Below are 27,166 nucleotides of genomic sequence, written 5' to 3' on the forward strand. Positions count from 1 at the left end.
AAAAAGTTAAAGAAATAAATAATCTTTAAAAAAAAATAAAAAATTTAAATTAATCTACCTTCCAACCTCGCCGCGCCCCCCAGTTTGCGAACCACTGGGATACACCAACATTTTGGGAATAAACTAATTTTCCATCACCCTTGGAGATAAGACAGTAGATGCCTGTACTATCTACCTATCTTAAAAGCTCACTGCTAATTAAATAAACTTCCCAATAACTCCAGTTTTCATAATTGCACAATCACCTTGTGTAGAAATAACTCTAAAGTGGCAACATGTCTGTAATTAAGTATATTATGGTGTTGCATCACAACCTGGAAACAGCATTCCCTGCAGCAGGACTGTTGCTCAGCAGGTACGTAGGAAATGAGTACATTTATCTGGCACTGAATAACAGATTTTATTCACAAATATATTATTGCATACAACCTCAGAAGATGAAGAAAAAGTAAAAATATCTATAATTCAGAGTCTCTACAGCAGTAACATCATGCACATACAGTCATCCATCAGTCAAACTTAATACTGTAGCAAGACATTGTATTTGTCTTTCTTTTTCTTCACAATCAAGATTACTTACTCACTCGCGACGGTTTTATTTCTGTTGTTTTGCACCTTTACAGAAGTCCAACACCTGAATTCATCCAGTGTCACTCAACTTAGATGCCAAATTGTTGCTGAAATTGGACAGAGATGTTCTGTGTGCAACTGAAAACCCACCATTTATATTTCTTTTGTCGTTGTCTAATTCCAACTTAACCATTCAAGCGGTTTGGATCTTTGCTCCAAATAAATGAATAGATAAAGTAGTTACATTGTGTAAAACAAAAGTATTACACATTAGGAAGTTGCAGAATATATTAGTGCTAGTTGGACATGACTCCTCACTTCTCTAAAATCAATCACCTGTTGATGCAATTGGCTAAGAAATTGTATAGAAATATACTTTATCTGTCTAAAACAGTGGGTATTTTTTACAAATAAAACTCAAATCATACATTTTTATACTCTGTCAGGAAGGAAAAACCCTCAATGCATCTTACTCTTACTAAGTGATCATTTTTGCTGATTATTAATACAAACCATCACATCATTAATTTAATCTTTGTTTTCCACTTTATATTCTGGATCTAATCCTAACTAGAACATGCATGGAAGGAGTTGAGGCCTTGAGGAAATGTATAATGACGGTACATTAAATACATGTAGGTTTGACGCTACAGGAATTTCACACAAAATACCTTTCTCTTTTTTGTGCTCAGACAGTTATGTTCCTCACTCGGGATTAATTACGCAATATTTCCTTGAACCATAACACGATCGTGTTAATGAAGTGTAAAGCAGAGTTTAATCTGATGTTACTGTCTCTTAACAGCTTTCCTCCATCTCTACGACGCTGACATGCCCTTTATAAACGGCCAAGAGGTGCATCGTCTGTGAACTTCATCCAAACTCAGTAATCCAAGCGTGAACTAATTGATCTAAAATTGACATCTTTGTCTCATCAAACCAACAAGTTGAGTCAATTATACAGTATGTCTTTGCTCCTGAAGATAATCCTGGATTCCTGCTGCTCTCTCATGTTAGAAACTTTGGAAAGTTTATTTTTCTAACACTCTGCCGCCATCTAGTGGAGCAGTTGCAACCCAACTTTAACGAAAAAAAAAATCTGAATCAGAATCATGTTTATTTGGCCAAGTCAGGTGAAACAAGACAAGGAATTTGACTCGGTTATTTTCGTTCACTGTACAGTAAATAGACAAATGACAGCTCTTATTAAAATATATACACAATTTAAAAAAAAAGTGAAAGGTGCAGCAGTTTGAGGTAGACATGGTTATTGAAAGGTGCATTGTTACAGCATATGATTGTGGTTATTATTATTATTATTATTATTATTATTATTATTGCACAGTGATTGATTACTCTGAGACTCTATGAGTGATGAGAGTTCATCAGAGCAACAGCTTGGGGGAAGAAACTGTCTCTGTGTCTGTATAAAAGTATATATTTAATCTTGATTAGTGTAAAAATAAACCCAAATGTGATTTACAAATAAAAATTTAGTCATTTTCTGTATTATGGGATACTTTAAAAACTTTAAGGATTTTCTGTTAGTGCTGCATTTTTGGCGGCATTCTCCAACATAAATCAAGTTGGGGCGGCTGCTACTTAGCGGGAGCAGCTTTCTTCTTCCTCTGAATCATTGTTCTCAGAGAGTAACAGCATCATCTGACCCCCAGGAGATGAAACTACTCAGGGATCGTCCCAGGTTGGGGACTTTGTTTTTAGATTCTGGCTCATGTGTCTATGTTCAATGCCGTTAGTGTGTCCTGCTCAAGAGCTGAGGGGAGCAAACAGTGACCTGAAGGATCAGAGCAAAGCCTTTGAGTGTGTCGTTAATTCCCTCTTTAGCTCTCATCAGCTTCAGGCCTGGACCGGGATCTGAGTGACAGGACACAACCAGACCCATCTGGCAGCGATGCACCAACTTACACTCTTACATTTAGCCCTTTATTGTTTTAACAAATATTTCATTTCCATTGAATTAAACTTTTTTCTGAATATTTGAATATTTATTTGAATAAGTTGAAGATTTTATTTCGAACATGCATGATAAAAAAGAGTGCAACAAAGTAAAAAAACAGAATACAAATATAGGTGGAATTACTATATATATATATATATATATATAGTAATTCCATTAGCTATCGACTATAACTGGAATTATGTATCAATTTATGTATTTATTTATAAAAATAAAACTTAAAAAAACATATGTAATATATATATATATATATATATATATATATATATATATATATATATATATATATATATATATATATATATATATTAATCATCAGCCACAGTTTTCTTTTGTGGTAAAAAATAATAATAATAAATTCCAGTTTTCATGATTAATATATATTAAATACGTTTTTTTAAGTTTTATTTTCATAAATAAATACATAAATTGATCCCTCATTCCAGTTATAGTCGATGAATAATGGAATTACTACACCTGCATAGCAGAGAGCAATGTGAATAGACATGTAGGGACTTGTGTACATTTGTAAAACCAGTGCTTTGCTTGTTTATAAAAAAGTAAAATGGATGGAAATTAGGGGTGTAACGATACACTAATCTCACGATACGGTACGATACACGATATTGAGGTCACGATAACGATACGATACGATATTATAGCAGTATTTTTTTAACAACCTTGAATGAGGAACATATGACTGGAAAAAATGGTCTTGTATTTGAAAGACACAAAATACAAAACAATACTGTGCGTTTGCCCTATTGTTACAGTTTGTAATGCTTTATAACTGTTTAAGTTTTAAAGAGAAAGCCAGGCCAACCATTTTCCACAAACTGAACTAAAAGTAAATGTCAGGTTTGCATTATGCATCTTCAGTTTCATACAAGTACAAATATTTTGCCACAAACTGAATAGTTTCTCTCATGTATGATTTGACTCTTTTCTTTTTTCGGATGCGCGTTACTAGTCAACACAATAGATTAATATTAATATTCCAATATCGCGATACACTTTTTCACCTCCACGACACGTATTGTGACGTTTTTGTATCACGAAATTTTGTGGCACGATATATTGTTACACCCCTAATGGAAATGTAAAAAGTGCTTTTTCCTCTCTTTAGGCGATAATTTTTTTGGATCTTTTGCATCTTTTCTGCATTGTCTCTGAATCAGAACACAACAAACTGAACAGAAAGCTTCCTATTTCATGAATCTGAAAGTACACAAGCACTTTCGGTTGTACTATCTATAGTTGTACTTATAAACTTTTAGGTTTCAGAAAATAGGAGCTAAAACAAATTCACCATATTTTTAATCAAATTCTTCAAGAAGAAAATAAATAAATAAACTTAGAATAAATAAATATAAAATGTTTAAGAGGCAAATGCTTTGAACTGAAAGCTGCAGATGCACTGGAAGATCCAGGATTGTGACGGTGTCATCAGTAAATGAAATGACAGTGAACCCTGAATATCACAAGTTGCTCTGGAAGGATCCAGAGTTCACAGAGGAAAAACAATTATATCCCAGAGCTGTAATGGTATAACATTCCTCTAAGCTCATAATTAGCACATAATAAAAACAGTAAGTTACAATTTTTGCTGCGCAAATGTTGACACACCAGTGATAAAGGCTCACGTAGTATTTGATTATTTGATTTATCTGATATTCAGCGTATTGTATTTGGTTTGTAAGTCAGGAATATCCAAAAAGGGGGTGGAAACAAAAATCCAGTTCAACTTTTTTGTAAGGAACAGCTGAAACCACAAGTATAAAGTAAAAGAGGAAAATACATTTAAGTCCTAATGTCTCAGGTAAATTTGTACGGAACAACAGAACCAGATATTCAGAAAGGAGCCATTGTTGTGTATCTTCGTGCTTTTTTTGACCAGAGTATATTATTGATAAATGAATGAAAACGAAAACCTACTTTATAAATAAGTCAGTCTTTCATTCTTGACTCTAGACTCCACTTGATTGTCTCAATTATTGCTCATAAACATACAATCAAGAAGGCCATTCATTTTTTAAATGTTTTTATTTCATATACATAAATGACAAATGTATTTGTGCTTTGTTTATCCTCTCCACCGAAACATATGGTAGAAATTCAAACCTGAAGAAGCTTACATACAGAACTGTGACATTTTTACACCATTAAGCGCAAATGTAGAGGACCTTTTCTCTTCATGGTGCAAAAACGTATTTACAAAACTCAGTCAAATTATTTTTCATCAGAAGTGCATTCATTCCTGTTTGATTTTGAATTTTTTACAATACTATAGAGCAGGGGTCTTCAACGTTTTTAACCCCTTGGATGAGAGAAAAACAGAGCAGGGACCCTCGCTTGGAATTCTTATTTTTTCCCTTTTTTTTTTTTGAATGTGTCAAGTTTTAAACCTGGCTTATAATAACTTTTGAATGTGTTTTATTCTGCTTATATCACCTTATTAGCCAATTCCTGACTAGGTTATTAGCCTACATGTGTTTATGGTTGATGAAACTTTGGCCTCGTCAGACGTGGAAGGAGTAACGTTAGGCCGAGCTGTAACGTTACAATCTCCAGCTTTAGGCTTCGTTATTGTCACTAATTTATCCATCAGGTCTAATTAGTGTTACATCGGAAATAGCCAAGTCGTGTAGACTAAATAGTTATTGTCAAAAGTAGACTATATTTTGGGGGGCACGGTGGCGCAGCCGGTAGTGCAGCCGTCTCACAACAAGAAGGTCCTGGGTTTGATTCCCACCGGGGACGCTGTGGGCGCTGAAGTTAGTTCCCCCATGACTTCAGTGCCCACACCCTGGGTGGGGTTGGTGAAAGTGCCTTTCTGTGTGGAGTTTGTATGTTCTCCCCGTGTTCCCTTGGGTAGCAATGTGAGCTACCCCCACAAAAACATGCAACAGTCCTGGGCTACACATGCCCCCTCTGGCCAACCGGGGCGCCAGATGGGGTGGGGAGGATCCAGCCGGAATAACGTGATCCTTCCACGCGCTACGTCCGGCCGGAGAAACCCCACCCTGTCTGGTGAAAAGATGCGGCCTGCTCACTCCTCAGGTAAGGAGGAGACCTGAGCTCAGTGCAGGGCCCTCCCTGGGTTGGTAGAGGGAGCAATGCCCAGGACTGTCACTTAGGAAGGAGCACTGGGTGATGAAAAATGGGATAAAAATTAAAAAAAAAAAAAAAAAACTAGACTATTATCACCTTTTAATGGAGTTTTCTCAATCATATATATATACATATAGCCTATATATATATTTTTTCTTTTTTTTAACTCACAAATTATTTTGTTTAAAATTCCCTTTATTAGGGCCCGACCACTTACAGTGCGAAGGGCCCTAATAATGTAGGAATTCTTTCTTTCTTTCTTCCGACGAAATTAGGGCCTTTTTGCCCCCCTAAACGTGCCCCAAAAGTCACCAAATTTTACACACAAGCCAGGCCTGGCGAAAAATTTGATATTTAATGGTTTCCATTAATGGGCGTGGCCTAATGGCTCAACAGCGCCCCCTAGAAAACTTTGTGCCTCAAGCCCCACAATGCGGTTTGACGTACATGCACGAAAATCGGTACACACCTGTATCATGTCGCAACTTAAAGAAAAGTCTCTTGGCTCCATGGCCGAAACCGAACAGGAAGTCAGCCATTTTGAACATTTTGAATTAATCGCGTAATTTTTGCTCAATTTATGCCATTCCTTCGGCAGTTAATACGGCCCGAACCGCAACGTACACCCAGGTGTGTTATACATCAAAACGTCTCCATCCTGCGACGACCCACATTACTTTTGTCTTTCAAAAGCGTTACCGTGGCGACGATAGACGCCGAAAAGCGCACCCCCCTCATCTGATTGGTCCATATTTGATAGTTCCTACTTTCTGCCATAACTTTTGAATGGTTTGACATAAAGAGCCGTGGGTGGTGTCATTGGACTCGGTTTTGAGTCCTTGAACGTAATTGATGCAAATTAGCCCCGCCCCTTCTTCTGCTTTGTCGATATCTGATAGTTCCTCCTTTCTGCCATAACTTTTACATGGTTTGATATAGAGAGTCGTGGGTAGTGTCATCTGATAAATGTCCAGGCCTGAAGAATCTACATGCAAGTCATACAAGCGCTTCCACTGCAGCCTGAACGTGCACAAGGGTGCGAGGGCCCGTTCATCGCTGCTTGCAGCTTTAATTTCTTTTGAAGTTGAAGGAACCCCTGCAGTACCTCCCGGTTGAAGACCCCTTCTCTAAATCTCAAGTGTCAAATATATGTTCTTTAAAATGTCAACAAACACAAACAAAAGAAAATATGTTTGTTTACCGGGTGTCAGAGAGTCTGTGCAGCTGTGTTGGTCTTTCCACTGACCTAGGACGGAGTCTGGGACGGCGACGCCGCCTCCAAAGATCTACTGTTTCCATTATTTGAGCTTGATAGTGATGGATCTGACTGATGGACGGCAGGCCCAGTGGTCTCCATGGCAACGGCTGACACCACGGAGCGCTCACACCCTCCGCTGGGTTTGGACGACGTCCCCGACTCTTCAGACAAAGTGCTGCTGGCTGTTTTTTTCAACAGGTGGTTTGAAAAATAAGGAGATTTTTTACATTCAAATGAATCTCAGTTGTGGTTCAGATAAAATTAATGATTTACTTTTCAGCTACCTGTTTCTGAAGAAGGAGAACAACAGACGGCTCTTCTTGGATGGCCCGTTGGTGACGTGTCTTTCACTTCTTCACCATTTTCTGCCACTGTGTAAAACTGCAGATTCACATTGTAATTCATTAAGAGGTTTACACGTTTCCATAAACATGCTGAGTACTTTTAATTGTCTAATTTGTAGATTAAAGGTGGTTTTGAGCCCAGAGCACAGGCCAGTTCCCTTTTGTTTGCTTTGTTTCTATGAGCCGTTCATTTATTTTATTTTATTTTATTTTGTAAAAGACAACAATTAAAGAGAAGATGAGAAAACAAAACAAAGCAAACAAAAAAAACAACAAAACAAAGAATTTCATACTTTAACACTTAATATCTTAATTACATGTGCAAAAAGGAGTAGGAAGAAGTGTAAACTTATTTAATCCTACCCCCATTCACTAATCATTTATTAACACGTATTTATAATAACTAACTATACTATAATTATACTCACACACTTACCTATACATACATACACATAGTTGAATATTTCTATATATTTGTACACACATGCCCATATAAATATTCATATAAATATACTTATTTACACCATACTATCTCTATATTAACACCATATATATATATATATATATATATATATATATATATATATATATATATATATATATATATATATATATATACATACATAGCTGCCCATTTCTGAACATAAATATAAACAAATCTACTCGTTCATCCAATAGTGTTATTTCAGGCCCCTAAAGGCGCTAAACCCCTTCCTCTTTGTACCTTGTGAAAATGATGTTTTTTGTACTTGTACTTGTGTACTGCGTTCTTACCCGAGGATCGCTGGTAGAGGTGGTTTCTGACACGTTCTCATCCGTCACGCTGATGTCACTCACGTTATCCACTGAAGGATGCTTGTGGGAAAGTCTTCTAGTTCTGGAAAACAAAGAAAAACCACACAAGTAATGGTTAATTATGTATTTTCCCTTCCCCTTGTCTCCATATAGTGTATAATAATGGTTAATACCAAGTTTGGTAAGACCCAAGAGCCACGTATATATATATATATATATATATATATATATATATATATATATATATATATATTTATATGCATTTTAATCTTCCAACAGAAGGGTTTTTGTGTGTGTGTGTGTGTGTGTGTGTGTGTGTGTGTGTGTGTGTGTGTGTGTGTGTGTGTGTGTGTGTGTGTGTGTGTGTGTGTGATTGTGGTTCCTTCACCAGCCCTCTTAACAGTTTACCATATTTTATTGATCCCTCAAGAAAAGGTTAAAAAAAAAGTGAAAAAGAATAAAACAATTCTGACTAAGACTAAGACTAAGAACCGAAAGTGGTACGTGAAAAAGTAGGAAAGAAAAGTGGAGACGGTGATGAGTGCAGTTTGGTGAGTGTGTGACGTGTTGTAGTGTGTGTAAATGAATGTATAATGTGTATGAATTCATTCACACACACACTCTTTTTGTAGACTTGTAAGCTATATATTCATATTTTCCATGACAACTTGTAATGTGTAATTTATCTTTGGATTAGAAACTAGAAATGAGCACAAACGTTAGTTTTTAGTATCTTTTAATCCTTTTTATCATTTAAATTTAATGTATTGAAAAAAAAAAACAGATGCTCTGGCAGTTTGTTGCTCTGGAGCATTCAGGAGTTTAAGTGTGGTAACACACTGCCAAAAGGGAAAGACACACGTCTTTGAAAAACGGTTTTGGCTGCAGATGGAACTGGAAAGGGTGATTAAAAACCACAAAAGTTCAACTTTCTACAGTGAGAGAAATGATTCACATATGGAAGGTATTTAGGACAGTTGATAATCTTCCCAGGAGTGGATGTCCCCGCGGATTTATCCCACCCTGAAGCCAAACATGCAACGCTCAGAGATAAAAAAGAAAGAAAGAAGAAATCCAGAAGTCTTATCTATAGTACGGGCCTCACTGAGCATGTTAAATGTTATAGTCCATGAAGGCACAATTGGAAGGAGACTGAACAAGCGTTTGCTGCCAGGAGAAAGCCTCTTCTGTCTAAAAGACACATAGAAACATAAATGAGGTTTGCAGAACTGCATCTGTGCACACCACAATAAGTGGTTTGGTCTGAACGCTCAGCCCAGTTTTGTTAAATCCAAGTGCAGCATTTTAGTAAAAACGCCTCATACTTCCTATCGAGCTCTGCGGAGGGGAGAGGAGGAGGTGGGGAACGTCTATCGGGGCTGAAAACCTTCCAGTCATTCAGTCCTTTCTGTATCAGAGTATTTTTGAGTCGCATGTGAGGCCGTCTGCTCGACAGCTAAAGCTTTGCCAACGTTAGATCACGCGGCAGCATATTTATCCAAAGCAAGCATGATCTAATCTTTATCAGAATGCATCAAAAATAAAAGAATCAAAGTTTTGGAAAGAAGCAGTCAAGGTCGAGACATCCAGCGTTAACAATATTGTTACGAGAGCTGAACATTAACAGAAACCTCAATGAACTGATCAAGTCATACAGGACACTGTACAACTGGGTTTAACGGAAGAGTATCAGGGCCATGCAGGAGAAAAAATATTTGAGAGGGGAAGATTTTTTTTTATTGTGCACTTCGAGAAAAAAGTAAATAAAGTCGGAATTTCGCCTTTTTTCTCAACATTTCAACTTTATTCACGAAATTTTTACTTTTTTCCCAACATTTCGACTTTTTTCATTTTCACATTAATCTTGACATTTCGACTTTTTTCTCGACATTTCGACTTTTTTCCCAATATTTCGACTTTTTTCTCGAAGTGCATAATGAAAAAAAAAATCTTCCTCCTCTAAAATATTATTGTTATACCGCCTGGCCCTAATACTCTTCCGTAGGGTTTAGATTCAGGCTTCAGAAAAAAAAAAATCAATAATCAGTAATAATAGATGAGGTACTTAAGATTCCCAAATTAATTTTCTTTTTGGCTTTGATTTTGTGACACAGTGAAAAAAGTTATTTGCTCTTGTTCTCCTGAGATTGTATTCCCCTAACATTCTCCAACTGCAGCCAGATCATTTTTATTGTTTGTTTGTTTTATTTAGGATCCCATTAGCACTAGCAACAGCGTTAGCTATTCTTCCTGGGGTCCAACATTCACACAACACACAAATTAACATTTACAGTTTTTCTTGATTGCCTAAGCATGATTTTCAAAACAGGGCCCGTGGTTTCAAAACACTACACACAATTAGCACAACAACACACCAAATTAGCAAAACACTACAGATCCTTTGCAAAATTAAACACGCTTGTAAAAACTATACACTTCTTTTTAAAAACCACACTTTGTTACCATATGAAACAAACACGTTTCACATTACTATACTCTGTTTGCACGAGTTACACTCTGCTGTGATAAACCTAAAACACTTTTAGCACTTCTACGTCCCTATGATTAGAGTAGGCTACTATCAACAAAGTACAAATATACAGTTTTTCTTGATCGTTTTGGCCCATTTTTCCATTCACAGTTTACTTTTTCAAAGCAGCTCACACAAAGCCCTTAACAGAAGCTGAAATAACCAAAACACTTTATGATGTTTGCAGAATGACACCACTTTCTCAAAACTTGTCACACATCCATCAAAACCAAACTTTTCCATCAAAACCTAGAATTTTTTCTCAATTGAACATGTGTGTTTTCTCATTTATTTACTGTAACGATGGATAACAAAATTGAAACCACAGCTATCAATATCAACTTTTGTTCAACACCCTCATAGTATTGACTATTTTACAACTGACAACATACTACAATTTGGGTTTTGTATTGAGCACTCTAACTTAGTTATATAACTTAGAAATATACTGTCACAGAGTATTTACAGTAAAATCAGAAAATGTGTATACAGTAAAATATTGTAGATCTGTTTTTGTATTGCTGAAGTTCCTGTCAACACCACTGATTTACATTTGTTCTACTGTGTACAAAATGTCAAGATTCTGACAGAAAAATATTTATTGCAGTACTTGTCACATGCACGTACTGTAAGCAATCAAAATGACAGGGTTCAATATGCAGTACAACAAAGGTCAATTCTCAAAGAAAATACTGTAAATGAAACACAATCAAATGAAACCCTGTAAATATGAAAAAATAAACATACAGGAAAATTACGCATTGTCGACACGGGCCTGACGATCAGGCCACATGTCCTCGTCCACGTCCTCCTCCATCCATGCTTGGTGTCAACTTCAAGCTATTGACCTCTTTGATAGGTTGAGGACTACTTGCTTTGTTTTGCAAAGAGAGTTCACACAGGTGCTGATCATTTTTAGAATTGAGAGAGCAGTTCCAATTGGCTGCTACAAAGTGTCTGCAATGTGTTGCCATGGTAAATCAGTTATGTTTTGTGTCTCTTTGTGAGAAGTGTGTTAACTGTTTTGAAAAGTGTATTACAGTAAAAGTCAAAGAAAATTGTGTGAAAGCAATGAGAAATAGTTAACCGATTCGCCAGAGAGGACTCTTGCTGTGCAAAGAAGGTGTGAACATTAAATAAAGCTGACCCATGATGTGCAAAATGTGTCAAAGCAATCGAGAAAAACTGTAGTCTTTCTCTGACTCTTGTGCTTGGAGACCAATGAGCTCACCTGCTGCTTTCTATAGTGTAGATACACCTGATTGGTGTGTCTACATTTAAGCAAACAAGTGTTTGCACACCTGATGACTGTGTTGAACCAACTGGTTGGACGGTGTGCTAATTTGACAGTCAGTGCTTTGGTATTGCAAAGAAGTGACTTTATGATAGATTTTTGTGTCTAATGTACGTTTAGTGTGTTTAGTGTTTTGAAAATCACTGTGTGTAGAGTTTTGCAACAAGTGTGAGGTTGACAATGTGCTTATAGTTGTGCAAATATGGGCTGATGTTTTGCTTCTTGAGTGTAAGGTTTTGCTAATAGTGTACTACTTTTAATTTTAGTGTGTAAGAAATCGAAAAAAACTGTAATACACAACATACATACATTATACATGACAAACAAAACAATAATAGACACAACTCCCTTAGCCACAATCAACACAGAGGATAAAACTAAATCACCATCATTCTCAGACATAAATACATAGAAATGAAATCAAATAAAACACCTTCATAAACAATACCTGCCTGAAATGACCTTATCTTCTTTGTCCACTTTTCACCTTTATTGTGATAGGGTTTACACTACCTGTAATTCTATTCAACCTTCATTATGTTCCTTCTAAATGTCAAATCATCATTCATTACATTTTAAAAGATATTGTTTCAACTGAAACTTAAACCAATCTTTGCTCCCTGCATGAGAAATATGAACTGGTGTAGAGTTAAAATTCTCTAAAGTTCTCTGTATCAAACCTGTTCTCACCCTCGGTAGTAGGAACCTCCTTTCTGATGAGATTCTACTGTAACCATGGTGATAAAATGATAATATAATCTGTCCTACAGTTGTTTTATTGTGTTTTTACACACATACAAAGACAAAATAAAGTATTAAAAGAGAACTCTATAAACTTTTCCACACAAGCGTAGTGCGGGTTGCAGGTGAGACGAACCCACTAGACCCAGAGACCGCACAAGTGCACTTCCAGTCAAGTGCAGAAGGCAATTTGAGGCAGAGCTATTGGCGACCATGTAGCGTTTCCACGGGGGTCATACCTCACCGGCTCCATTCTGTCGCTGAGAAATGACCTATTTTTATGTGTAATTGCTGTAGAACAAGCTAAACCAACCATGTAATTGAAAGCGTGCCACTTCACCGTTAAAAACCAAAAGGTGCGATCGGCAGGATGGAGCAGGGGGAAAACGGAGAGAGCTGTGCTCCGTGAGTGGAAAGAGTGGAGAATGCCAACAGCCTCGTCTGTGAGCCGGTGAATCAACCACAAAACAAATCAGCTACTTACAGACATCCCAGGTGGAGATGAGGCTTGGCAGTATATGCTTTACTCCCTCAGCTAAGCAGCATGGTTTGTTCTACATGTGATCAGCTCCCCAGACGCCCTGCTGTCCTGCAGAGATGCCGACATTACACGGCTCACGCCACCCTGACTCTGATAGACACCTTTAATCGCTGCCGGCTCTTCTGTTGCTTCAGCACGCCGTCCTGGCTGCTGCCTGACGCTCGCAGCAGTCAGAGACCAAGCACAACTCTGTGCTTGTGTTATACGTCATTACAGCAGCACAAACAGCAGCGTACACGGTGAAGTATGTCAGAGTACACAACTGAGCTTTTAGCAGATTTTTTTAAGCGTTAGGGTGGAAAAGCCCCGGAAAACCTCCCAAAGGCTAAAACACCATCCACACATTTTACCATTTCAATAAAACCCAAACTAAATTAATTTGTGCATATTCCTTAACAATATCTCTCAGGAATAAGCACTTTACAGGCTCTCTTGAGGAACCTGATGTTTAAGTTTATGTCTCGACTTCAGAGGTGTCAAAAGTATTCACATTCATTACTCAGGTAGAAGTATAGATACTAGAGTTTAAAAATACTCCTGTAGAAGTTGAAGTATCAACTCAAGTTTTTTACTCAAGTAAAAGTATAAAAGTACTGGTTTCATAACTACTTAAAGTATAAAAGTAAAAGTAATGTAAGGGGGGGAAAAGCCATTAAGGAAAAAAGCCATTGAAAATGAATGTATCTTAGTATAATGCAAATATATTAAAGAACCATATATGTGTACTATTGAGCATTAACATGTGTTTCAGAGAGCAGGAGATATGATGACTAGTCCATAAGTATTGTAATGGTGCAGAAAGTCAAACTTCAGAGGCATGTTATCATTTATCCTAACCTTTATTGGAATGTACATCCAAGTTTAGTTGCAGGAATCTGAGGGAACAGATGTAAGAACAAAACTGGACAAGAACATCTGAAACAACCACAACCAAATTCACTCTATCCGGATGGAGCAATTTAACTGGATAGTTTTTTTTTAAAGGCCGAAATGAAATAGAGTAACGAGGCTGTTTTTAAAATGTAAGGAGTAAAAAGTACAGATAATTGCATGAAAATGTAAGGAGTAAAAGTAAAAAGTTGTCTGAAAAATAATTACTCCAGTGAAGTATAGATAACCAAAATTTCTACTTAAGTAAGGTAACAAAGTATTTGTACTTTGTTACTTGACACCTCTGCTCGACTTGATGAGTCACAAAACTGTATTATAATGAAGCCTCTATAATTAAGACTCTCATGAATAAGAGTATGTTTGTATGTGTTTATGTATTTTTTTTTTTTTTTTTTTTATGTGGTATGTCTTGCTATTGGGTCTAGAGCCTGTAATAAAGTTTATATGATATTCCCAAATTTCCCTAAATTTATAGTATTGAACAAAAAAAAAATATAATTGCTCCTTTAATTTGATTCTTTTTTATTATTCCACTCAAATGAGTCATCATCTTTTGCTCCGTTTCCTTTCCCTCCTTTTTGAGCATTGAGCCTCATTTACTGTTTACTCATGGATTTGACCTTTTTCACATTGCTCCAAGCACTTTTCCCTGCAGATTTTTTTTTCCATTTTGTTTTCCTCGGTCTCAGTATTTGTCAACCCCTGCTACCCCTGGTACCCCCCCCCCCACACACACACCACCACCACCTCCCTCTCACCTGAAGCAGTAGGTGACACAGGCCGTGATGGACAGCAGGGAGATGAGCACCACCATGCAGCCTCCGATCACCACGTTCTTCCTCTTCTCCTTCTCCGCCCGCTGGAGCTCCAGCCACTCCAGGTCGCTGAACTGGCAGCGCTCGCCCATGTAGCCCGACACGCAACTGCAGCGGACGGAAGGAACAACAACACTTATTTCATAATGAAGAAAGAACAGAAAGAAAACAAGCTTTTTTTAGCCAAGTTTAAAGTTCAACCTAAGATTTTGTGGAATGCCTCTGCTTTTTTTTATTTATTTTTAATTTAATATTATCTTTATCTAGTGGAAATTTATTTGGTTTGCTTTTATTATGTTATGTTTAGTACTGTATTATTTTAAAATGTTGGCGGACCCCAGGAAGAATAGCTGCAGTCATGCTGTAGCTAATGGGGATCCTAATTAGACAATTAGGATGAAATAGTTTGTTTCACTGCTTAATATTTATTTCTGCAAACACATGAGAAGTGGTGTGGAAAAAAATCGATATTGCAATATATTGTTGTGCTCTCTGTCGCAATAAATAATTGATAAACGGATGGCAAATATCGATATTTAATTACAACACACATCATGGATTTACGCGGTTTTCACCGCACTATTGTTCATGCACTTTAATTTGTCCAGCTGTACAGTGTTTAAATTTACAAGACTAGGGACAGTGAGGCTCGATACAAATGCACTTTCTTTGTACATTGTATGAAGTTTTGGCATTGAATAAATGCATAACTACAGACGTTTTCCTTTTTATGGGTATTTTTTCTTTTTCAGTCACATATATCGTGATATATCATTGATGAAATATCTTACAATATATTGAATATCGTAGATATCGTGTATCGTGATATTATCGTTATCGTGGGCCACATATCGCCACAGTATTGAATCGTGAGTTCCCCGTATCGCCCCGCCCATACACATGAGGTGACAACATGCTGTTATTTCAATATTAAAAAGGCAGAAGTGCATGTAAAAGTGATGCAGAAAGCAACCTCCTTTCAGCAGTGTCACTATATCACTGTAAATAAATAAAGAGAAGCTGTCCCTTCACCTGAAGACCAGTGGAAAAACTCCACACCATGCTTTTCTGGAGACAGACTCCATGTGACACTGAGAGAGTCACCAAAGCCTAAAATGAGCCAGAGCCCCCAGGATTTCTGGTCTCCTCCACATCTGCTACCTGGAGGAGCTTCTTAACTACCTCAAAGACTTCCCCCAGGGATGTGGGAGAGGTTTCCCACAGGCCTCCCAGCTCTGCCATCTCCACAGATGACACGCTGGATGAGTTTAGTTGTTCTTCAAAGGGCTGGTGCTGCAGCGCGACCGTAGAGTCAGCACTTCTCATCCCTGCCTGAGCCCGGCCCTTCCTGACTCATCATGACTTAGAAGAACTTTATAGTGAGACTATACGTTCTATTTTATCTTCATGAATGTGGAAAACGTGTCATTTCCACGTGGGTGCTACAACTTGCACAAAGCATAAAAACTGAAAAGATTCACGTCTGCTGTGATAATAGACGGCAGGTTTTTACAGACTTTTTAAAATCAAAATACAGATGCGAATAAACATGTAGATATGTAAATTTATTAATAAATGTAGATATATAGACTTATATAATGGATATAGATATGTTATATGTAGGCATGTATATGTATATATTGAGTCGTATTATACGTACAGTATTTGTGTATCTATATCTCTATTAATATATACTGATTTATAGTTATATGTAGATATGTCGATATATAGATTTATAGTAATTTTTATGTATATAATTGCAGGTAAATATACAGTATGAACCAGTATATATATAGCATATCTACCCTTATATAGTTAATCAAGTATATTGATATACCATTGCTGTCTATTGTTCTCTATTACATTGTAGTATTATAGTACAGTAATGATAATGTAATACTATGCATTATGATTACATCTATTAATACATACATAGTAGCACAACTTAATGATGGGCGTTTGTTTTGTTTTCTTTTGTTTGCCTTGATTTACTTTGATTTTGACTATATTTATATATACATATAAGCGAGTATTATATCACTGTATTGAACAGTTATTGAAACTCGTCTTGTTATATGTAAGAATGTTAGATGTAAGAATGTATGTCAGATTCAGGGGTAGGACTTGATAAGTGGTTACTTCATTCCTACTCCGTTTCGAGCATGTTGGTGGATCCGTGAACTATTATTATATTAAGTGCTGTACACATATATATATATATATATATTTATATATATACATATATATATATATATATATATATATATATATATATATATATATATATATATATATATATATATATATATATATTTGTATTCTGTTTTTTCACTTTTTTGTACCCTTTTTTATCATGCATGTTCGAAATAAAATCTTCAAATCAAATCAAATCAAATAAAAATGCAACACAGGAAATGATCACAAGACATACATGCGTTAATGATCCTTAACTATATCATTTGAATATGATATTTAAATGATACCTGAAGTAGATGTCATAGACAGTTTCTTTCATGCGGCCAAAGCTTTGATGGTGAAACAATAGTGACACCTGCTGGCTGTCAGCGGACACAAGAGCATCACCGTCAAGGAGAGCGTCTTCTTGCATTTGTTTCTAAAAGTGTGTGTGTGTTATGAAAATGTATGTAAATTATCTATGTTTTATGTTTTATAATGTTTGTAACTATCGTTATACTCTAGTCTACGCTATACTTACAAGTGGAAAAATACAGTGACAAGTTGAGTGTTGGAAGAAACTTTTGACCGATGGAATTAAACTGGAAGAGTGTTGGAAGAGGCACTTTTGCCCTATTGAATGTAACTACAAGACTGCGATTGATTGTCTTAGTAGTCTCATGATCAAATCAGATAAACCTTGGAGACAACTGAATGCTTTCAATATGATTGATTTGTAACTATGGATATATATATATATATATATATATATATATATGGCTTACGTCTGTATTAACTTCAGTAGCCAGGAGGAAGCTGACACTTATGTTAAGCTACCTGACTTCTCCTCGTACAAGTAAAAAGATTGTTGAATCTAACCTCTCTCTGTCTTGTGTCTAATTGTTGCTCCTGCATAGTTGGAGTGCAGCAACACATTTCTCCAACAGTGTGCATGATGCTTTCTAGAAATGTTATTTCTCCACATATATTAGTTAAATGGTAAATAGTAAATGGCTTTCACTTGTAAAGCGCTTTCCAGGTGTACTGTACTTCTACAGCCCCAAAGCGCTTTACACTGTAGACTTTCAGCAATAGAGGGAATGCGCATGACGTCACAGATGCGACTTCACAGCTGGTTTCGCCCACTGAGTGTCAGAAAGACTGAGTGGCAGAAAGACTGAGTGTCAGAAAGACTGAGTGGCAGCGTAAACTTTCAGTTTGAGCAACTGGAAAACATCTAAAATGGGAAAGAGCTGTTGTGCGATCGACTGTACTCATAGATTTAGCAAGAAATCGGAGTTAACGTTTCACAGACTGACGAAAAATAAGCTTAAGAGAAACAAACGGCTCGCTGCAATTTGCAGAAACAACTGGATTCCAGGCACTGACACGTGGATTTGCGGTTCCCATTTTGTATCAGGTAATTTGTGGGTAGCTAACTTTAAACGGTCAAATCATAAAGTTCGGTGTCCTCATCACTTTAATTTCTACAACAAATCCTGCCTTGAAGTAAGACCAAGTGTCAAGACTTTTGTATGCCTTCAAGCTTTGCTTCGTGTATTTCCCCGGGGTAGAAATTAAGTACATACAAATATCAGGAAACTGGATTTGTGGCCAAATATTAATGTCCATGGACCACTGGTTCTTGGGGTAACTGTACGGGTCACTGTCAAGTCCAACTGACGCTAATTTAAGCCGATAATCAGTTATCCCGTCTTCTCCACTAGTTGCAGCTGTTTTTGCTACTCAGTGCGAGTAAGGATGCGTGGTCCAGTGGGGAAGTGACGTCAATGCAGACCCTCTATACCAGCGGTCGGCAACCCAAAATGTTGAAAGAGCCATATTGGACCAAAAACATAAAAAACAAATGTCTGGAGCCACAAAAAATGAAGTCTTGTATAAGCCTTAGAATGAAGACAACACATGCATGTATTTATATTAGTTATAACTGGGGGAATATTTTTTTTTTCATTATGCACTTCGAGAAAAAAGTCGGAATGTTGAGAAAAAAGTCAAAATGTTGAGAAAAAGTTGAAATTTCGAGAAAAAAGTCAAAATGTCGAGATTAATGTTGAAGTACAATCTTGAGAAAAAAGTCGAAATGTCGAGAAAAAAGTCTAAATGTTGAGGAAAAAGTCAAAATGTCGAGAAAAAAGTTGAAATGTCGAGATTAAAAATAAAGGAAAAAGGAAGAAGAAGAGAAAAAAGAGAAAAGAGGAAAAAAGAAAAAGAAAAAAAGAAAAAAGGAAAAAAAAAGAAAAAAAAGAAAAAAAGGAAAAAAAAGGTCAAACATTTTTGAAAAAGCTCCAGGGAGCCACTAGGGCGGCGCTAAAGAGCCGCATGCGGCTCTAAAGCCGCGGGTTGCCGACCCCTGCTCTATACACTCACTCATTCACACACCGGTTGTTAAATAACGTCCTACGCTGGATCCCTGCGTGTTTTACCATGGCAGGGAATTTGTCAGCGAACTGTGAACGTCTGGGGGTCAAAGGAGGGTTGATTTACTTGCAGGCGTACGACTCCAGCTCGGGGAAGTAGAAGCAGACTCCCTGGTACAGACAGTAGGCCTCGTGGCTGGACGGACACCTCTGCACCGAGTTCCCGTCGTGGCGGCGGGTGGTGACTTCCACGGGGCTGCGGGCCGTCGCCCACGGCGACGTCGTCTCCGCTTCTTCAGGATAGTCTCATTTAGTCAGAAAATAAAAAACAAGCACCCGCCGCCACAAGTGACGGAGATAAACGAGACGCACCTTTACATCTGCTCCCGTTGCCGTGGTATCCGGCGTGACACTTGCACAGGTAGTTCCCCACCGTGTTCTGACATTCTGCACGTTTGTCACAGTCGTGCGTTCCCTGTTTACACTCATCAACGTCTGCAAGAGAAGAGAAAATCAATGGATAGAGGAAACGGAGAGGGACAGAGTCTTGCAGCCAACGGCAACAGGTAGGGACTCAAACACCTGCTCAGCTAGGTGAGCTATCGAGTGGCCAGAACATTTTTGTATCATTCAGTGAATACATGACTGTCTCAGAAAATTTTAATATTGTGATAAAATTCTTTATTCAATATTTTCTGTAATGCAATTAAAAAAACAAAAATGTCATACATTCTGGATTCCTTACAAATCAACTGAAATATTGCAAGCCTTTTATTATTTTAATATTGCTGATTATGGCTTACAATTTAAGATTAAGATTCCCAGAATATTCTAATTTTTTGAGATAGGATATTTGAGTTTTCTTAAGCTGTAAGCCATGATCAGCAATATTAAAATAATAAAAGACTTGCAATATTTCAGTTGATTTGTAATGAATCCAGAATGTATGACATTTTTGCATTACTGAAAATAAAGGACTTTATCACAATATTCAAATTTTCTGAGACAGTCCTGTATATCATCCACTAGATGTCTCAGGACTCCACTGTTGAACAATAATGTATGGCAAGCCGTTTTAATATTTAACAGCTAGACTGGATATGTGTTGCAGATATCCGCAATTCAATTCTTCCTAGTCAAAAAGAGCATTTCAGATATCTACAATTACATTCTTCCTATCCACAATTGTCATTTCAGATATCCACAACGTCATTCTGGCCAGGACAAATGACGTCACTTTTGCCAGTCATGTGTATAGGGTTTCTAATTAGATATCTACAATTCAGTTGCAGATATCCGCAATGTGAATTACGGATATCTGCAACTGAATTACGACTAGCTGTAATTCCAGTTTCAGATATCTACAATTTAATTCTGACTAGTCATAATTCCGTTTCAAGATATCTTTAATTCCCCTCCATTCAAGATATCTGCATTGTCCTTTTTAGATATCTTTTTAAAAATTAAGTTTTGACTAGTCAGAACAAAGTTGTAGATATCTTGAACTGGAATTATGACTAGTCAAAATGACGTTGTAGATATCTCAAACTGGAATTACGGATAGTCATAATTTAATTGTAGATATCTGTAATCAAGTTATAGATATCTTGTAATGGATTTTAATTAGAGATATCTCAAATTGGAGATATCTTTAACTTCTATTCTGCCTAGTCAAAATGTAATTACAGATATCTTGAATTAGAGTTTTGACTAGTAAAAATGATGTTATAGATATCTTGAATGACAATTCTGACTAGTCACAATGTAATTACGACTAGTCAAAATGCAGTTGTAGATATCTGCAATGTTAATTCCGGATAGTCAAACTTAGCCATTAAATGTTAAAACGGCTTAATAATGACAGAAAGTCTTCATACACAGGCCTGACTCTTAGAACTAGAAGCAAGCAGCGTGGGGGGACAACAAACATCAGAAGCTAACTACGATCTCCGACCTGCAGGATCTGTACCTACAGTACTTTGAAGAGCAAGCTAAAGACTCAGCTCTTTAAGGAGCATTTCTGCATCCAGTAAACTTCTCTGCTCCTCAGGATGAGTTAGAAGATCCAACACTGAGGAAGCTGCATGCACTTATGACAAGATGATCGGATGATGGTGTCTTTTTAGTAGCTTTCTTGTATAAAGTCTTGCATGGCAGCACTTGTGTCCAACTGGACTCAGCAGTCTGACCAGCACTGATCCAGCTGGACCCAGCTGGTGATTTTTTGCTTGTGTTGTTTTATCAGATGTAAGTCGCTTTGGATAAAAGCATCTGCTAAATGACAGTAGAAGTAGTAGTAGTAACTTTTTATTTTACTTTGGCTGAATCAGAATCATCTATTAGATGGGGGCAGATTAAATAAGATTCTTCTTCTTTCTGCTCCCTTTCATTCACAATTTAGGAACGTTTGTGTTGCTATTAAATTGTTTGTTGTTTTATTTTATCAATGAATGAAATAAAGAATAAATAAATAAATAAATAAATAAATAAATAAATAAATAAATAAATAAATAAATAAATAAATAAATAAATAAATAAAAATTAGATGATAAATAATGATGTGTAAAAAATCAGTGACAGATATTTTATTGCATCAGTTTTTTTAAATTCTCAACTCCCAATTGTACAAGTGTTTTTTGGAGGGATTAAGCTCACATCTAACAGTATTCCAGGTCTAAATCCATTTTAGTCCTGGAATACCAGGCTGCCTTTACAATCGCTTTAAATCTAATGCAGGAGGAGGTTACAGCCCGGCTCCGATGTGAAAGGTTAGAAAGGTTCCCCGTATCAAGCGTTAATCCGCGAGCTTACATCAGTGTGTTAATTCATCGATTTGGAGAAGTTTCTGACTCAGTAAGAGGTAAAACTCACCCAGACATGTCTGTCCGTCACCTGTAAAACCATCCAGACAAAAGCAGCTGGGTTGGCCGGCGTCCAAGAGACACTGTGCGTTCACGTGACAGCGATGGGAATAACACTCAGTCTGGTCTGACAGAGAAGGGCACATGCAGACACATTTAGCCGGGGAACAGACGGAAGTACGAATCACCTGCATTTAAAAGTGCACTATTACCTGAAATCATCTTGTCTGTGAAGAGCTTCGGCTCGGTGCCTCCATCTGAGTGGAAATCAGCCCTCTTCTTATCAGCTGCTGGCCGAGGCGTCGTCTCTTTCAATGTTTGGAGAGATGTTAAAGCGGAGTCTTCATCGCCTCCAGATTCTAAACAACAATAGTGATGACAAGCTTTTAGTTTTATAAAAGTTCATAAATATGCAATCAGAGCCAAAGTGTACGGAATAGTACGGAAGAGTATTAGGGCGAGGCAGGAGAAAAATAAAAATAATATTTTAGAGGAGGAAGATTTTTTTTTCATTATGCACTTCGAGAAAAAAGTCGAAATGTCGAGAAAAAAGTCGAAATGGCGAGAATAATGTTGAAATACAATTTCAAGAAAAAAATCAAAATTTCGTGAATAAAGTTGAAATGTTGAGAAAAAAGGCGAAATTTAAACTTTATTCACGAAATTTCGACTTTATTCTTGAAATTGTATTTCAACATTAATCTCGACATTTCGACTGTTTTCCCGAAATTGTATTTCAACATTATTCTCGAAATTCCGACTTTATTCACAAAATTTTGACTTTATACACGAAATTTTGACTTTATTCTTGAAATTGTATTTCAACATTAATGTCAACATTTCGACTTTTTTCTCGAAAATGTATTTCAACATTAATCTCGACATTTCGACTTTATTCTTGAAATTGTACTTCAACATTATTCTCGAAATTCCGACTTTATTCATGAAATTTCGACTTTATACACAAAATTTTGACTTTATTCTCGAAATTGTATTTCAACATTAATCTCGACATTTCGACTTTTTTCTCGACATTTACACTTTTTTCTCAAAGTGCACAATAAAAAAAAATCCCCCCCTCTCAAATCTTTTTCTCCCGCGTGGCCCTGAGAAGTGAGATACGTCACCTTCTGTTCTGTGGGAACTATCGGCAGGAGAGCAGCTCCTTCCATCGGGCGACCGGACGTAGTCAGGTCGACAGGAGCAGTGGACGGATCCCAGTCTGCTTTCACACACCTGAGCGCAGCCTCCGTTCATGTGCAGGCAGACGTCTGACCCTGAGGCGTTTTTAAACACAGCCTCCATTATTCTTAAAAACTGCTGACTGGACAACCCCATATCCAATGTGTGTGTCTTTAATTTAATTTGACTCATAGTCAAATTACTTTATCTACCGTACATTTGTTATTATATTATTGATGTGTTGTCAAGTTAAATGGCATGTTGTTATACGGTCATTTTGTACCAATGATACATTTGGGATGGGGAGAGGTTTGAGGGGGGGGGGGCTCCAAATAACATTTCACTTAGGGCCCCAATTTGGTCAGGGGCGGCCCTGGCCCTGTACTTAAAGCGGCACTATGTAACTTTTCCACCTTAATATCATATTTCCAGAGTCATTGTGATGGTACATCAACTTCCAACAGGTTTAATGACACCTCTGTCATGGTCTGAGGGGTCTGTATCGCCTTCACTGGCACTATGTAACTTTGAGGAGCATGGTAGGAACCCTTCCACACTAAAAAACTACAATTTTTTACGGCTTTGACTGCTTTGCGGCATACGTCACTTCCCCCTCCTTCCCGATTCGTAGTCGAGACGAAAATGGTCGGGGCGTGGAGCGCAGCTCCGCAGAAGCTGGTAACCCGTTGCTGTGTTGTGGCTGCAGCAGCTCTACACACAACAGATGTGGGGAAAAGATCGCTAATGGTTTAACTTTTCACCGCTTTCCTGCTTGGAGGCAGAACCACGGAGGCCGGCCAAGTATCTGATAACAAAGTAAAAGAGTAAAAGCGTCGTCGGCTCGGTTGGATCGCGGCTGTAACGACCCAACATAACGTTCCTCAGTAAACAAACAAACACGCACACAGACGGGGGTCGGATCATTCAAACGGGTTTTATTCCCCACTACTCCAGCTAAACGCAGTTGTTGGCCAGCTCTCTGCGGTGCGATTAATTTTGTTGAGGAAAAAATATTAACTATTTCATTTGTAGCTGCAGAGGAAAAAAATAATCTCACGAGGAAAAAAAAATATTGCTCACGCTTCGGAGCCTCTTCAGCATAATATAGCAGTCAAAAAAAAAGAAAAGAAAAGTAAGAGTAATACAAAACGTGTACTGTATGTTGTACTATTATAGCCTACTAATTTATTGAAACACATGGCGAGTCAAACATTTACCAAAGCAGCTGCCAAACACTCCTAAACAAGGTAGTAAGACGTGGGTTGTGCAGAACTGCGGCAGTAAATCCTTATAAAGAGTGGTGCTCCGACGAGGAACTCAATTCTTTAGTAGGGATTTCATATGGATCCAGACCATTAATAATAATTATTTTCTCCATATACCGCTCCCTGGCTTCCTTGTTTAAGGTATCCCGGTAAATTCCAGTTCCTTTCCAGCAGTTTAACATCTTTTTTTTTTGCGTTCCGTCTGTTCACTTGGTGAAACAGAAAAGCGTCCCGTCTTCTCTCAAAACAAATGCACGCGACGGGACAGGAGTTTTCCGGCAGTACGCGCTGGTGCTCATGGGAAACGTAGTGTTCTTTCTGGTAAAGCACTACCGCTTTTGTCCAAAAGATGCCGCCAAACTCAGAAAAGCTGAAAGTTACGTTGTGCTGCTTTAAAAGTATATCTGGATTTTTATAGCTATGTAGACAGCATTTTTTTTCAAAGGAACGTCTTGCATCTTTCAGCAAGACAATGCTAAACTGCATCCTGCCTCCATTACAAAAGCATCTCTGTAGTAGAGGGTCCTGGTGCTGAACCGGCCGGTGTTCTGTCGATTTCTGCTGCTTTGTCGAAAAATGCTACCGCCACATAAACCGATAGCGTCTGTCTATCGAAAAAATGCTACCTAATGTAGAGCTACAATTTTACTGTTTTTACTCCCTAAACCACTTCCTTTCCCCCCAAGTGGTGCTTGTGTCTTGCCAGGCCGTCATTGTAAATAAGAATGTTCTTAATGACCTGCCTGGTTAAATAAAGGCGAATGACTGAATGAATATCAAATAAAGCGGTAGAATTGGGTTTTTTTCTCTTTATGGTATTATGTTCACAAAGTGTAATGCAATTCATGGGTCGTGTATTTTGAAGGATCAAATACTCGACATCCCATATTATCCATTTTAAATCAATATTTCAAGTGTAGCATAATTTGATAGTCCAGTAATATCCTATCAAATAATGCTCTCGTCCCTTAGTGCATTCAGGTAAGACGACTAATTGTCAGGGTTTGACATTTCCCTGTTTTATTTTGAAGTCCATGTCTTTGTGTTTAAGTTCTTGTTTGACGTTCCTGTTTCCAATCTGCCTTGATTGTCTGCACCTGTGTCTCGTTAACCTTTCTGTATATCTACCGGTAGTCTTGTCTTTCCTTTGATCCCTGCTGGTCTGTACTGTTTCCTCCCTCCGTGTTCTCCTTGTCAGGTTTTCATCGTTTTTTTGATTCATGTTCATGTTCTGTTTTTTGGATCCTGCTCAGCAGCGTTTTTGGTTTTTGTTTAAGTTAATAAATCACAGTTTTTCAGAAGTCCTGCAACCTCCCTGACACTAATCAACTCACTGCCACTGCAGGATGAATGTCAGCAGCATACTTACACCCCCCAATTTATCAACTTTGTAATCACTATTTTTGGATTGATAATAAGTATAAAATAATAAGAAATAAAAGTAAAGGCACACGAACAAACAAATTGTCTAAATTTCTAATTTCAAAAAACATTTAAAACAGTAGATGAACAGAGTACGACGGAGTATTAGGGCCAAACTAAGACAAAAAAAAAAAGGAAATTATGAGAATAAAGTCATAATATGAGAATAAAGTCGTAATTTTGCGAGAATAAAGTCGTAATAGAATAAAGTCGTAATATTAAGAGAATAAAGTCGTAACATTACGAGAATAAAGTCGTAACATTACGAGAATAAAGTCGTAGCATTACGAGAAAAAAGTCGTAATATTACGAGAATAAAGTCGTAAAATAACGAGAATAAAGTCGTAATTTATGAGAATAAAATCGTAATATTATGAGAATAAAGTCATAATTTTGAGAGAATAAAGTCGTAATAGAATAAAGTCGTAATATTACGAGAATAAAGTCGTAACATTACGAGAATAAAGTCGTAATATTATGAGAATAAAGTTGTAATATTATGAGAATATAATTTATGAGAACTCTTAACAGGAGGAGCATCTTCCCCCTGTGTTAAAATGAGGAATATTGAGCATCTTGTGAAGTTCTATTTATATATTTATAATATATTTAATATTACGACTTTATTCTCGTAATGTAACGACTTTATTCTCAAAATATTACGACTTTATTCTCAAAATATTACGACTTTATGCTCAAAATATTACGACTTTATTCTGGAAATATTATGTCTTTATTCTCGTAATTTTTACGACTTTATTCTCATATTATTATGACTTTATTCTCGTAATTTCCTTTTTTTTGGTCTTAATTTGGCCCTAATACTCCGTCGTAACAGAGGGCAAAATCTAACATCACAATATTTTTCAGCGTGGACTGAAGGGATGCAAGAAATGATGGGCAATCAAACTTTGAAAATCGACTGTGCGCAGAACCGCAAAGTAGCAGCTCTGCACGGGTAGCATGGATGGACAGAACACCGGCCTGCAGTCCAGACTCTTTCACCCGCTGGAAA

At 37.2% G+C, this 27,166-nt stretch overlaps 1 protein-coding gene across 1 annotated transcript in view; it reads right to left on the minus strand.

Annotated features, from left to right (window-relative positions):
* Positions 1-6,771: 6,771 nt before the first annotated feature.
* egf (epidermal growth factor) overlaps positions 6,772-27,166 on the minus strand; it is a 58,784-nt gene continuing 38,389 nt past the window's right edge. The window contains exons 15-23 of the mRNA XM_061726013.1: positions 23,410-23,559; positions 22,495-22,641; positions 22,293-22,409; positions 19,794-19,916; positions 19,549-19,714; positions 14,812-14,976; positions 8,036-8,138; positions 7,202-7,298; positions 6,772-7,099 (exon numbers count right to left, since the gene is read on the minus strand). Of these exons, the coding sequence (XP_061581997.1) occupies positions 6,906-7,099; positions 7,202-7,298; positions 8,036-8,138; positions 14,812-14,976; positions 19,549-19,714; positions 19,794-19,916; positions 22,293-22,409; positions 22,495-22,641; positions 23,410-23,559 (1,262 nt within the window). The 3' untranslated portion in view covers positions 6,772-6,905. The remainder of the gene's footprint in view (positions 7,100-7,201; positions 7,299-8,035; positions 8,139-14,811; positions 14,977-19,548; positions 19,715-19,793; positions 19,917-22,292; positions 22,410-22,494; positions 22,642-23,409; positions 23,560-27,166) is intronic.

Source organism: Cololabis saira, chromosome 7 (assembly GCF_033807715.1).
Source record: "Cololabis saira isolate AMF1-May2022 chromosome 7, fColSai1.1, whole genome shotgun sequence".
In the NCBI taxonomy this organism is placed as follows: Eukaryota; Metazoa; Chordata; class Actinopteri; order Beloniformes; family Belonidae; genus Cololabis; species Cololabis saira.